The 14,089-nt window shown below is 62.2% G+C and overlaps 1 protein-coding gene across 16 annotated transcripts in view; it reads right to left on the bottom strand.

Annotated features, from left to right (window-relative positions):
• Positions 1-963: 963 nt before the first annotated feature.
• The window catches only part of BRSK2 (BR serine/threonine kinase 2), a 50,208-nt gene continuing 37,082 nt past the window's right edge, over positions 964-14,089 (bottom strand). For 3 of the 16 annotated variants that reach the window (XM_070427726.1, XM_070427728.1, XM_070427735.1), the window contains 8 exons: positions 13,305-13,365; positions 12,386-12,593; positions 11,557-11,605; positions 8,139-8,262; positions 6,532-6,712; positions 6,374-6,463; positions 4,372-4,419; positions 964-3,129 (listed from right to left, as the gene is read on the bottom strand). In XM_070427726.1, the coding sequence (XP_070283827.1) occupies positions 2,906-3,129; positions 4,372-4,419; positions 6,374-6,463; positions 6,532-6,712; positions 8,139-8,262; positions 11,557-11,605; positions 12,386-12,593; positions 13,305-13,365 (985 nt within the window). In that variant the 3' untranslated portion in view covers positions 964-2,905. Of the gene's footprint in view, positions 3,130-4,371; positions 4,420-6,109; positions 6,205-6,373; positions 6,464-6,531; positions 6,713-8,138; positions 8,263-11,556; positions 11,606-12,385; positions 12,594-13,304; positions 13,366-14,089 lie in introns of all 16 variants that reach the window. The other 13 variants (XR_011472950.1, XR_011472953.1, XM_070427727.1 and 10 more) reach the window with 9 other exon arrangements.

Here is a 14,089-nt window from a genome sequence, read left to right as displayed (position 1 = left end):
GGGCACCCACCCCCTCAGAGGCAAGCCCAGTTGCCAGTAGGCTCCCCACTGAGCCAGAGAAGCCAGGCACCCTTGGGCTGTCCCCTGCAGCAGGGGTTGCAGGAGATGAGGGCAGGACTCAAGGGCTGATTCTGCCCCCAGGGCACCAGTGGCAAGTCTAGGAACAGGTTTGATTGCCACCCAGGAGTGGGTGACCAGGGCAGTGCTGACATGGTATAAAGCACAGCATGCCCCCACCACAGAGAGCCACCGTAGATCTGTGCTACACCCGGCCCAGGGGACATGGCTGGTGCTGAGACGTTCCCCAGCTAGCCCCATGGCCGTGCTGTGCCCGACATCCACGTATGGGGCAGTGTGCTTGTCGGGGATCTCCAAGGGCGACTGCTCTCTGCTCGGACGCCCTCTCCAGGGTGCTCTCCCCGTCTCATGGCTGTGCAGTGGGTCCCTAAGTGCTGCCCTGGCGATGGGGCTGGGCCTGCCCTCCCTGGTGCAGTAGCAGAGGGGTGGATGGCTGAAATGTGATCCAAGTACCTGCATCCCTGGCTGGCGGGCGCTGAGGGTGTGGCTGGGATTGCCTCCCTTTGCTTCCAGGGTTGGGCTACAGAACCCCATCTGCTTCTTCCCAAAAAAAGGATCGAAAAGGTTATCCTCCAGGAAGAAGCCCAAGTGCTGGGTGACACTTGAGGTCTGGGGTGGCCGTGGTCAAGCAGGGGGTGGTGCTCTTTGTCCACTTTGGGTGAGGCTTCCCTGTGCCCCTGGGCCTCTCCTCCCACCCACCCCAGCAGGTTACCCAGCTCAGACTGGGGCAGCCCCCACCCCCCGTACAGGGTCTGTCCTCTTCAGCTGAGGCAGAGGCCGTACCACCCACCCCTGCAGAGCCCTGGGCAGCACACGTGGGGGACACGAGCTGGTGAACCCAGACCACCCGTGTCCCCACCCCGCCCGCCTGGACCGAGACTGGTGTCAGTGTCTTTACTGAAGGAATTTATTGTTCCGGAACTAAAGTTGCTCACAGTTATTTGACAGGGGTACATGGGGTGGGCTTGTTTGTTTCCGTGACGTCTGCATGTGTCCCAAGTACAAAAGAGGAAGGCTGACGAAGAGATATTGCTTTCGGTGTCCTCTGCCTCTTGAGAAGCCCCCGCTTGTACCTGTGGCTTTGCTGTTATCGGGCGTGTAATAGTTCTTATGTGGAAGCCCCAGCCTGTGGTGGGGCCAGTGGACAGAAGCGTTAAAATCTATCCTCGACCGAGGGCGGGCAGGCGGGCGGGCTGCGGGGAGACACCAGAAGCAGAGTGGACCCGTCACAGCGAAGGCATGCAATCAGACCTGCCCTCCCGGCCTCCAGCTGCCTGGTGCCCTCGACACCACGGGGTCTGTGTGCCGGGCTGGCCGTACCCACAGGAAGAAACGCAAGCATTAGCTGGGGATGGAAAGCGGGCAGCCGCACCCGCACAGGAAACACTGCAGAGGACGCCGCTGACTCTGTTCTTGGTTATGTGGTGTTTTTTTTGTTTTTTTGTTTTTTTTCACTTTTTGTCATTTTAGTAAAAAACTCTGCGGTGCCCCTGCCATCCTGTGAGTGGGTGGGGGCCAGCCCAGGGCCTTCCTCCTACCCTGTTCTCAGACACAGAACCAAGAGTGTCCCCATCCTGGACCGGGTGGAGGGGCCCTGGGCAGTGGCGCCCATGGGACTGGAGTTGCTTCTACCCAGGACGGACAGAGCAGACAGAGTGGCCTGCGCCGTTCTTTAAATATATATATGTGTGTATATAGAAAGAACCAAGAGCAAGAACCGAACACAAAACCTAGCCCTGCCCAGCGGCTCCCCTCCCCCACACCCTTTTCCAAAAACAACCAAGAAAAAAAGTTTATAAAAATATCTTGCAGGAATTCTTTAAAGTTTACAGTAGCTTGCCGGCACTGCACCCACCGGCCTGCCCCCCAGTGCCCCATCGGCTGCGTCCTCAGGGCACCTGGGCCCAGACCCACCCTGCCCGAGACAGACAGACAGACAGACAGACGGCAGGAAGATGCTGCTGCTGCCCCTTCCCTGAACAGAGAAGTAAAGAAACTCAATAAGTTAAAACAGCAAATAAATAATACTGATCTCGGCCAGCCTGCTGCCTCTGGGTCCAGTTCCACCCGAGCCAGGACAGGAACGCAGGCCCGAGAGCACCTGCAGCGACGAGCCGGGGGGACTGGGTGCCAGCTAGCATCAGCGTGGGTGCCGAGGTGTCGATGGACTGGGGAGGGGGTGCTGCAGAAGGAAGGGGCTGAGGAGAGGCTGCAAGCGCCCTCTGCCCGCCTCTCAGATGCTTCGCCCACCACGGCCCCGCCCTGGAGGCAGCCTGGGCGACAGGACCTGCCCAGGGCTCGAGTCACTGCAAGTCTGTCGGCAGGCTGGAGGCAGCTTCCCCTCGGAGCCAGGTCCTCCTCCCCATGGCCATGCGGAGCAGAAACCGGGCAGAGTGCCACACGGGCAGGTGGACGGAGGCAGTGGCGGTGGGCAGGGCCTCGCCGCCGGGCACGCCGCAGCAGCAGGAGAGGAGAGGCAGGTCCACGGCAGCTGCCTTCAGCGGGCCGGTGTCCGGCGCGGAGCCCAGAGGACGGCCTCGTGGAGGTGACATGTTAACTTTTCGGGATAATTCCTGGTATCAGAGCGGAAACAGTGACGTTGTCAGAGACAGGCAGAGAGAGAAACAGCGAGAGAAAGAGAGAGCAGGCACAGGTGGACCGGCCACAGGCCCTGGCCCCCGGTGCCCCTATCCTTTCCTCCCCCGCTTCACACCAGTCTAGATGGGTAGGTGGGTGTGGCCCTGTGTCCACTCAGGGCGGGCAGGTGGCTCGGTAGCCTTGGTGGCCACTGTCAGGGCCGTGCTGGGGGGGGGCAGGGGCTATGTGTCTAAGGCTGCTCGTGGCGGGCGGCGGGTGGCCCCGTCTTGGCCGTGTCCTTGCCCGTTGGGTACTCGGCATCCCCTCCAGGGCCAGGGCCAGCGGCCGCCGAGTCACCGAGTGGACTGTGGGCACTCCGCTTGGCGGGCGTGCTGGGGGCCTGGGCCGCCTGCCCGTTCTTCTCGTCTGAAAAAAGTTGTTTAATTACGTCAAAGAAGTTACTCAATGGGCTGCCTGGGTACACAGAACAGAAGACAAAAGAAAAGAAAAGAAAAAAAAGGGGCGAGAAAGAGGAAGGGAGGGAAGGAGAGAGAAAGAGAACAAACAAACAAATGAACGAAAGGGCCTTGGCGAGAGAAAGAAAAACCCAACGAGATGAGGTCTGAGATGGGCGTAGGGGGTGGGGACAGGTGACAGCAAGCAGGGTGGGCAGGCGGCCGGCCGGTGGGGTGCCCTCTGTGCCAGGGGCTCACAGGAGGGGTTGGGGCTTTGGGGACACGAGCTGGGACCTCTAGGCCTCTGAACTGCGGGGCGGGAACCCAAGGCAGGTGGAGACCCCTCCTCCCTCACCAGGCCTGGCCTTGCAGGTGCAGCGCCTCCCTTGGCCTCAGCCAGACACGGAACTCAGACGCCAGTCTCAGAGTCTCCCCTTGTCAGCTCCGTGGCCTTGCTGGCCGGCCGGCCCACTCTGAACTCAGAGCCACAAAGACAGGGCTTCCACATCCCCAGGGAGCAGGAGCCTGGGACGGGCGTCTGGCTCTTCGCAGGAGGCCACGGGGTCTGCTCTGGGTTGGGAGGCTGGAGCCAGCGTGCCTGCCATACTCCTTCCCTGGCCAGCCCAGGCCACACAATGTGGAGACAGCGGACAGACAGATGGAAGGATGGATGGACAGGCATGGAGAGCTTGGGTGTGGGAGGGTGGGGGGCAGGCAGCCAGAGTGGGAATGTCCTGAGGTCAAGAGGAAGGGGTAGGATGGGATGACCACCCTGACCTGGGGCCTGTGCTCCCTGTCCAGGTGCACTGATGGGGCACCTTTGCTTTAGTTCCTAAACCTGAGCCCTGCCAGGTCCCTCCTCTCCCTGCCAGGTACAGTGGGAGGGGAGTGTTGTATGGCCTGGGTAGCTCACAGGTCCCAGCAGGAGCGGCCCCTGCTCCTGATTGCACTCCATTGTGATCCCCGGTCAGAGCCTGCACATGCGATCCTCGCTGGTCTCAGGGCATGCTCTGAACATGGGTCCCTCCCGGGTCCACCCTGATCCTGGCCAGGCCTGTGCTGCTATTGGATGAGTGATGGTGCTCCTGGCAGAGGCAAGAGGCTGGGCGTGCAGGGGCCTACCCTGAGTCCCGTGTGTGTCTGGGCCCCAAGCTACACACAGACCCCAGGACAGCCCCAGGGGTGGCAGGCGCAACACCCAGCCGGGAGCGGGTTGCAGGTGGGGTGATAGGCGGGAGGCCCAGGCGATAGGGGTTCTTACCACACTTGGAAAGCCTCCCCGTCATCATCTCCACACAGTTAGTGGTGTCTGGAGCACAGAACGGAGAGAGGGGGATGTAAACACAGCTTCCCACCAGTCCCTCAGGGACAAGTAGAGGCTCAGGGCAGGGAGTGGGGTCTGAGGGGTGGAGCCCAAAGGGGTAGGTATGGAGTGGGCAGGCTCAGAGTGCAGGCATTAGGTGAGGGCCACCTGGGCAGTAGAGGGTCCTGCCAGAGCCTCTCCCGCTGTCCTGCCCTGGGTCCAAGACACGCCGTGGAGCTGAGAAGCCCACGACTTTGGCCATGGTCTGCACTGGCCATCCACGTGTCCTCACCCTGCAGGCCTGCAGTACCCTACCCTAACCCTCCCATCTGCTGCTGGGCCTGGGAGCGTTGGTGCTGGCAAAGCCCTCGCTGCAGGTGGGATGTGCCCTCTGGGCCTCCCCTCTGTAGGCCAGGCTGGGGCCCTGTTGGAGTGGCCACCAGAGGACTTGGCGTGGTGTTTGAAGGTCCCTCTTTCCACCCACCTCCCATGATGGCCCTGGGACTGAGCTTGCTGGACAAGAGCATCCAGTGTGGGAGGGAGGCCAGGGGATGGGGTCAGGGAATGGGCTGAGGTACCAGGTTGGGATCCCCAGGAAGAGAACTTGCTGAAGGAGGGTGAGGGAGATGGGTGAGGGCCCCGAGCTCATTGGTCCAGGCCAGCAAGGCCCTGCTCTGGGATGGCTGTAGGCACAGATGCCTGCTGGACATAAGCATGCCAGGCCCTGGTTTTGGCTCCCCTTCCCAGACAAGCTCTGTTCTTCCCCAGCCTCAGTTTCCCTGTCAGCATTGCACTGCTCCAGATGGAGACCTTAACAGCTCAGGAGGCAGAGGCACCTGGCCTGCCTGCTCCCCACCCTAACAGCAGGAGAGCGGGCCCACACCTGGGCTAGGGCCAGGGTGCTGAGGGACATGTTAGGGAGAAGAGGAGGGCAGTGAAAAACAGACGATGGAATGAGGATGGCAGGGTGGGGTGGGCGCTGGGCCGGCCTGGCCTTTAGAACTCCACACAGAAGCACCACAGGTCGGGGGAAGGGCCCACTGAGGCCCCAGCTGGCCGCAGGGGGTTCAGAGAGGCAGACGAGGGCTGGACACTCTGCACCCTAGGCCCCAAACGTCAGAACAGACCTCACGACAACCCCGCACCTCACCGCCATCCAGACACACACTGCACACCTTCACCAACAGACTGCGACTCACGCAGGGCTCACACACTCATACCAGTGCAGCCCACCCCCCACCAGGCATGACCCTCGGGCCTGGGAGCCCCTTTCCCTGGATGGCTTCTCTAGGCCCAGTTGGGGAGCCCTTGCTTTGACTGGGGCCTGAGGCCCCTTTTGTCCTGCTCAAGGCCAGACAGTCACAGGCCTCAGGGAGGGCAGATGGCAAGCAACCCCACCACATGTCAGGCTCCAGGGCCACAGCCCTCACAGGGCGCTGCTGTGGGGGAATCCCAAGGGGCCAGGGCTCCAGGCAGGACCTTGGCCACTGCTCTCCCGGGGCCTGCTCTCGCCAGCCTGCCCTGTGCCCCGAGACTCAGCCTGGGCTCTGGACCTGCACGGCTTGTCAAGGGCCGGGAGCTGGCCACTGGCCATGTGAGTGGGCACAGGGCGCCCTTCTCAGGGCCAGCCTAGCTCTTGCCAGAGGACATGACTGCAGCCCCCTCCTTGCCCCAGCGGTGGGGCGGGACACCTTACCTGCCAGCGTCAGAGGCTACTCTCGTAGCTGGTGGCCACCTTCTGGCCTTTAAGCCCAGCACCCCAGCTTAGTCCTGGCGCTGGCGGGGAGGGTTCTACAGTGGACAAGAGGTGCCTTTCAGTGTGGTGTGCTGGGCCCTACCTCCCTGGGTGTGCAGACTCGGGCTGGCCCGCTGTGCTGGGGAGGCCCTGCTCCCTGGGGGGCGGCGGAGGGGCACGCCCACTCGATGGCCCACAGGGCGGCCGAGCTGAGCGCCGCCTCACCTGACAAGTGCTGGGTGGAGGGCTGGTCGTGTGTGCTCAGTAGCTGTGTCTGAATGGTCTCCACGACCCTCTTGAAGCGGCGGCTTGGGCCTGGGGGAGACAGCGGGTTAAGCCTGGGCGAGGTGGCCGGAGCCCGTGCCCTGGACCCAGCAGCTTACCTGATAGAAGCGTGAATGTGACAGAGTAGATGCCGTTCTCCTTCTGTGCTGCCCCACCCTCGCTGTAGGTGATGTCCACCTGGAACTTGACAGGCTTCTGGAACACTGCCGGGCCCCCTGTCGCCTTGTACTCGGCCCGAAAGCTGGTCTGGGAGATGACGCTGTGGCTGAGACTGGGAATCTGCAGAGTGGCAGTTCGGTGTGAACAGGGACCCAGCCCCCACCCTGAGCTCCTTAACTGGGACCCACAGGCCAGCCCCTCCAGCCTCATCTGTGAAATGGGTGCAGCCAGCCTCCACCTGGGGAGGCCATCACCAGCAGGGCCCTCGGGATGTGGCCATGAGAGCCAAGAGCAGGACTGACCAAGACCCCGGGGTAGGGCTTTCTAAGGAGCGATGAGTAAACATGCAGGTGAGAGGGGGACCCTCAGAGCAGCAGTGAGGACAGGGCACCAAGGCTGAAGCCTTTGTTGGCACTGGGAACAGACACCTGAGGCCAAGGCCAGGGCCATCGCTGACAACAGTGCCTGAGGCTCTGCACCTGGTCGACACCCACTGGGTATTTGGGTTTTGGGCAACAAAGGAAACTGGTCACAACAAACTCAGCAGGCAATCTTGCTTCAGGGTCCCCCCCAAGAGAGGGTTCTGCCCCCAGGAATGCCCAGCACCCGAGGTCAGAAGGGCCAGCCATACTGGGAAGCATTAGAGGGCAGTGGCTGAGTCCATGCCCCACCAGGAGGGACTCTTGGTGTTCCAGGAACAGTAGAAGGGGCCTGGAGATCATAGGGTGAGGTCAGCGGGGACAGAGGCCCAGACCTGGGCCCTAAGGAAGAGAGCAGGGTACAGGGGAGTCAAAGGGGACAGTGTGCCTGTGTCCAGCGTGAGGCTGACCCCTGCCTGGTTCTGGGCTCTCCTGGCCCCTGAACCTCTGGGAGGAGCACCCGCTGTCCTCATAGCCCTAAGGGAACCTGGGTGGCAGCCGGTGACAGGGGCCGCTGAGACTGGGCTCAGAGAAACCCCCGGCAATCTCTGCCCACCTGGTGGTGTGGCTGGAGCTGCAGCAGCTAGACCCTCTCTGGTGATCCTGGGATCTCCCCTAAGCTGTGATCCTGGGGCCCCCTGGCATGAATCTGGAAGAAAACCCTCAGGGCTTTCTGCTCCCTGTGCCTGGTGATTTGGCAAAGACAAGGGAACCCATAGAAGGCCCAGTTAGCCCCCTCAGCACTATAGGTCTCGGTGGGAGGCAGGGGCTGCAGGAGGCCGGCAGCATGTGGGGCATGCAGAGGGCACTCAGGAAACAGGCCCCTGGGGACTGTTCCCGAGGCCTTGGCACATCCCCAGGATGCGGTAGAGGTCCCTCTATTGAGGCTGCCTGCGCATCAGCCCTCGGGGCGTATCCCTGTCCCCAGTGCTACCTTCCATCACAGCCCAGCCTGGGACCTGTTCACAGCATGGCTTGCTTTGTCAACACCTCAACCCACCAGCCACACATGTCCCTGCCTGGCCCACACCTGCTCCTCCAGGGTCCCCTTCCCCTCACCCCCGGGGCAGGCAGAGACAGTGTCTGTCCTCCAGTGAATGGACCCTCTGGGGCGGGACAAGGCTCACCGACAGGAAGGCATGAACGATGTCGGCTTTGATGGAGCTCAGGGGCTTGTCCTTGATGACCAGGAAGATCTGCTCCTCCTTCTCGAGGCTGATGAAGTTCCCGAACCAGGACTTCTTGGCCAGCCTGCGGGGTGGAGCGAAGGGCTGCTCACACCTCGGGGACAGGCCTGCCCTGCCCCTGACCCCACCATGCTGACCTCCCGACTGCCTCCTGAGCTCTGATTCACCCTGCTCTGGACCCTGTGCCCCTGCCCACCCTGATATTACCACCCTAACCTCGACCTGCCTTGTCCCTGTCTCCACTCACACCCTGATCTCTCCACCCATGCCCGACTCGATAACCCTACTGCTAATCCCACAGCCCTGGGCCCAACACTCCATCCTCCCCCCCTGTTTGGGCCCAGCAGCACCCACTGGAACCCAACCAGAAGGGAATGGCACCATGACCCTGGGGTGATTTGCTGTGCGGCAGTCCCACAGCCTCATCGAGGAAAGTGGCCCCCACCCAGGGGGGGCTGTGAGGGGAGCAGGAGCATGCGGGAGCTGGGGTGGGATTGGGGCAGGCCAGGCACCCTTGCTTGGCTATAAATGGCTGAGACATGGCGCAGAAGAGGGGCAACCTCAGCTTCCCCAGGCCACCCTTCTTGTCTCCGCCCTCAGGGACTGGTGGCCCTAGCTGCCTGCCTCCCTGCTACCCCAGCCCAGGCCACTCCATGGGACTGGACTGCTGGGCAGGGCAGGGATGCAGCCCACAGAGCCCCAGGCTGGCAGCACCTTCTCACATGAGCCCTTACCCCATTGCGCTCAGGGCCACCCTCCCTCCTTGGTCGTCAATGCTGACCTGGTCACTGTGTCCTGGTCTGGGGCTGCCCTGAGGTGGAGCCCTCCCCGTGACAGTGTGGGATAGACGCCCACCACCCTGCCTCCTGGATTCATGCCTGTGTGGCCCTTCCTATGGTGTGGGTGGGCCAGTGACCAGCTTCTGACAGGAGAATGTGGAAAAGTGGAAGTCATCTCCGAGATCGGGCCACAAAGTCTAACTCCCCTCTCACTGCTTTGTTGAAACGGACCAATTGGTGAGAGGCCCACGGGGACCTGAATCCGGCTCGCAGCAGCTCCTGCTCCTGTGCAGCCATGAAGGCCACAGCCTGTCATCTCTAAAGTCAAGCACCCAGCTGAGTGTGGCTGGTCCTGACCACTGAGAGGACAAGCATGCACCGTTTTACGGTGCAATGTGTTTGATTCATTTGTCATGCAGCCATTGATGACTGGCAAACCCTGGCCAACTTCTTGCTGCCTCCCTTGCAGCTACAGTGTAGACACATGACCACTCTACCTGTCCAGTGATGAGAAGCAGCAGCCAGGCCCATGGCATTAGTAGGGCACTCCAAGGTACTCTACACTGGCCTGGGCACAGCCAACAGTTTTCCTGGTTGTGTGACAGCTTCCCTTTTCCTGCCCATTTCCAGAGCCACTCTTCAGCTGCTGTGACAATGACCAACCCACCTGCCAACAGTGTCCCTGTCCTCCCGGCGCAGGAATCCCAACAGAAGATGTGAAGAGAGGACATTGAAGACCCACACCCTCATTCAGCCACCTCAGCTCCCTGGCTGTCTGCCATGTTGAGCGAGTGCGGGCTGCTGGCTTGAGCTGCACAATGCTGCACCCAGGACTACGCCGGGCCTGGAGCCCACAGCTGGGGCTCGTGCCTTCTGCAGACGAGTTACAGTGAAAACTGGCTTTTTGTACTTTGACACCAGGGATTTGAACAGTCCCGGATCTGAAAGAAGCCTGGCTGAGCTGGGAAGGCTAATAGAGGGTGTGTGGGGACAGGCCTGTGACGGTAGCTCAAGGTGTCAACTTGGCCTGTCTGGTCCAACATTGGGTGTTGCTTCTTGAAAGACATCTTATCGACGTGGTAGTTGTTACCAGCGAGGTCCTGCAGGCCAGCCTGCGACATCACCCAAGCTCTATTTCCCGCCTGCTGACCCCAGTCTCAGGCCCGCTAGCATCATGTGCACACCCACCCGCACCCTCCTGGTTTCGGTTTCCTCAGGGACCCTGACTGACGCAGGGCTCCTAGAAGCTGCAGGTGGAATGTCCTGGGACCAGGAGCTTGTCTTGTGCAGGAGGCTCTGGGGGGCTCACTGCACCCCGCTTCCGGGGACACCTGCACCTGCTCATTCCCACCAGGCTCTTGGGCAGGGACAGGCCCCATGGGCCTCAATGGAATAGAGGGGCACAGGCCATCAGCCACAGCACGTGACTGTGTGATTTTGTAAATTCCCTGAAAGTCCAGCAGTTACACTGCAGGCAAGTTTGGGAAGGCTTTTCAGGGCAGCAGAGACTGGCAACTGAAGGAATGCAACCAGTGGGACTGCAGAATCCACCTAACCCAGCAGCTCCGGGCTCACACCTGCACCCACATGCACAACACCATGACAACTTCTCTCTCTCAGACAGCTGGCCCCACTGCCTTCACTGCCAGCGCAGCCCCCCACGCCCTGCCCTGTGTCTACACCGCATTTCCTGTTCACACCACCACCCGAGGACGAGGGAGCCGAGGCCTCAGGGAGGGCGGGCACTTGCGCAGGTCTCTCCAGGACTTGGCTGGAGACCCTGAGTGGGGGGCATTTCCGTATGCAGATCTTCTGTGGGGTGGGGGGCGGTGGCCCTGTTTCCCCATCGCTCCCACGGCCCCTGCATCTTCCTCTCATGTGATGATGATCCGAGAGTCACTCTGCACCTGGCCTTGGCCAAGGCCACCCCATACGCTGGCTATCCCTCCTCCTCGCCTGCACCGTGATTTCACCTTGAGATCCTCCATCCCCCAACATGTCTGGCCACCTTCTGGGCTCTGCTCTGCCCAGCACCCTTCCCTGGTGGAAACCCCTGTAGCAGGCACCTCAGACCAGTACTGGAGGCCTCCCCATGCTCAGCACATCCAGGGCAGACGCTGTGTCTGAAGTGTGAGCAAGCCGGGCCCCTGTGGCTCCCTCGTGTGGAGGCCAGGGCTCAGCACGTATGCAGCAGTCCCTCCGAGGAGTGGCTATGCCGTACTGCCTCCAGCCAACATAGGCCCTTCTCCCAGGCTGTGGCTCAGAGCAGAACTGAACTGTCCCCTAAGGGCTCCCCCACCATCCTAGGCCCTGCTCCCCGCCTGGTGTTCAAAGTGCAGGAGGCTCCGAGATGTGCACGCTGGAGAGGAGGTAGCTGAGGCAGGAGGTGGAGGAGAGGACCAGCGGCAGCAGGGGCCACAGGGAGAAAGGGAGAAGGACCTGTGGGCTGGGATGCTCAGCCGGAAGCCCTTGTGGATTCCGTGGCCTGTTATGTGGGAGGGTACCCTGCGCCGGTGCTCTTGGCATCCTAGCACCAGGCAGGAGGTTGACAGATCCCACCTGCTCCAACGGCCACTTACTCTGGGGAGGACTCCGGGGTCAGGTTGGACATCTCCTCTGGCGTTGGGACTGTGCACAGGAAGGACAGAGAGAGAAGGTGTGACCACTATGCCCTCCCCACAGGTCCTGCACCGTGGGGGGTCCTATGGAGCACCCACATACTATCTACGGGCGCCTTCCTGGTTGGGGCCTTGGGAGCCTTGGGCCATTGGGAGCTGTCCTGACCCCTGGTGCTGAAACCAGGCTAGGCCTGCTCTGGCCTTCAGCCAGTCCTGCTGTCCCTCCAGGTGTTGGGTGTGCTGGCTGGGCTCTCCTTGGGTGTGTGCCCGGCATCCCCTTGGAGGTGAGGAGGGGACTGCCCCTTGGCACTGGGCCCCACGCCTCACCCCTTGGCTGTGCAGTGGGGCTGGTGAGTCCAGATAGCCAGCCACTGTCAACTGACCCTCAGCACCCAGCACACAGGGGCAGGCTTCCCTGCATTACCCTGTGGGCTTCGTGACCATCATGTCCACACCCACCCAGTGGCCATCTCTCCTCCCTGGGCCTCAGGCAGCCCGTACTGAGGAGGCCACTGGGCTGAGGAGAAGCAAGGGTCCCAGGAGGGCTCCCAAGGCTGTGCCCACTGGGTGCCAGGTCTGCACTGTGTGGGCCCAGGCACAGGTTGAGCAGACTGGTAAACAGTGGAAATCTGTGATGCTGCCTAGGCCTGTGCCAGTCTAGCATACCTGGGAATGATCCAGTGCTTTTGGTAGGGTGACCCCTGCCTAGCTCCACTCACCCCGCTGGCCAGGATGAGCAGTGCTCCACTTGCCCCGCTCATCGCCTGTGCCCTGCCGTCACCGAGCTCACCCTGCAGTTTCCGGCGGTGGAAGCGAGGTGACCCCAGGAAGCTGTTCTTGATGGAGTTGAGCCTTGTCCTCCAGGGCACCCCTCCAACGCTGGGGCTGGATGGCGGTGTGGGGTTGGGTGTGCCAGCTGGGCTTTCCTTGGGCGTGTGCACTGGCGTCCCCTTGGGGGTAGGGAGGGGACTGCCCCTTGGAGAGGGGTGAGGGGTCACCTGTATGGTGGGGACAGATTTAGTGTTTGGTTCAGTCCCAGTGAGCAGAAGCCGGGTGGGGGCAGGCAGAGGGGCCAGCCCCAGGGGCGGGGCCAGTTGGGGGCCAAGGCCGCCAGGGACAGGGTGCCGGGCCTGGGTGCTGGCTGGGAGTGGGTTGGACTTGGTGCCCTGCAGAGGCTTGTCGGTCAGCTTGGCCTTGCTTGGCAAGGTTTGGGTCTTGGGGTTGGGCCGCGGGGCGGCCTGTGGAGGGAGGACGTGTCCAGGCCGAGAGGCGCTCTGACAAACTTCGGGCTCCATGGAGGTGGCCAGGGTGCAGGCCACGAAGGGAAGTTCAGGGGGAGGGGGAGGCAGCACAAACTTCCTAACAGGCTACAGGGCAGGCACCGAGGGCAGGGAGTGGTGTGGGTCCGCCATGCAGGAGTCAGCCATGCATCCGTGCCCCCCACCCACATGCACACAGAACCCCAGGAAGACCCACGGGTGCAGGCATGTGGGGGCGGAGCATTTGCCACGAAAGAAAACAAGTAACACACAAGAAAACACACAAAACAAAACAAAAAACGTGCAGTTAGCAAGAGCAGCCAGAGCCGCAGAACGGCAGCACCACGCGTGGCCCCCAGCAGGTGGGAATGGCGGGGCCTCTTCCAGGGCCGCCCGGCCCCTCCCGAGCACCTTCGGTTTGGGAGCCTGAGTGGAGGGGGCGTCACTCACCCGGGGGCTGCTGAGTGGGCTGGTGGAGAGGCCTGAGGAAGCGCCGCTGATGGATCGGGACCTGGGGACACAGGTGCAGAGCGGAGCTCAGCTGAGACGGGCCACAGGCGCACAGCTTCTCCTCCCACAGGAGGCCTGGGTGCCCAGGACTGTCCTGCTGTCCCCACCCTGCCTGTCCTCATCAGGAGAGATCCTGCAGCCTCTTTGGGACCCCCATCGGAGCCCCATGGTGCAGCCTTGGAGCCCTCTGCCAGTGTCTGCAGGGGCTCAGGTGGGCAAAGGGATGAGGAAGGTTGCAGATTCCTGGAAATTGAACCCAACCTGTGCCAGGCCCCTCTCCACTCTCCAGCTGCCAGGAACCACCTGACCCCCAAGGCTGTGCTGGCTCAGGGCCACCAGCTGGGCATTAGCCAGCCCCTTGGCACCCACAGCCCACCTGCCTGGTCCAGAGCTGCCCACAGCAGGCCAGCCCTTGGCCCTCTCCTCACTTGCATGACCAGCGCCTGGGCAAGACGAGGCTGGGGTGGACACTGATCTTCTTTCACCACAGGCTGCACTGGGCCTGCAGGCCTGGCCTGGGCATAGCTGGACCCAGGGTGCCGAGCTGAGACAGGCACACAGCTGTGCCCCCTTGGGGCAGACACGGCCTGCAGGGACTTACCACACCTGCGGTCCTTAGGGAAAGGAATGGGACTGGGGGCTGATGCAGCCCTAGGAAAGGACGGGAATGGTGGACTGCCCTGCCACCTGCCCACCCCGGCCAGCATGGCCTGGAGAGGGGTCTC

Source organism: Myotis yumanensis, unplaced genomic scaffold, assembly GCF_028538775.1.
Source record: "Myotis yumanensis isolate MYYU_CA2020_CCGP unplaced genomic scaffold, mMyoYum1.0.hap1 SCAF_10, whole genome shotgun sequence".
NCBI lineage: Eukaryota > Metazoa > Chordata > Mammalia > Chiroptera > Vespertilionidae > Myotis > Myotis yumanensis.
The sequence above is the reverse complement of the archived record's forward strand: the minus strand, read 5'-3'. Positions and strand labels throughout refer to the sequence as shown.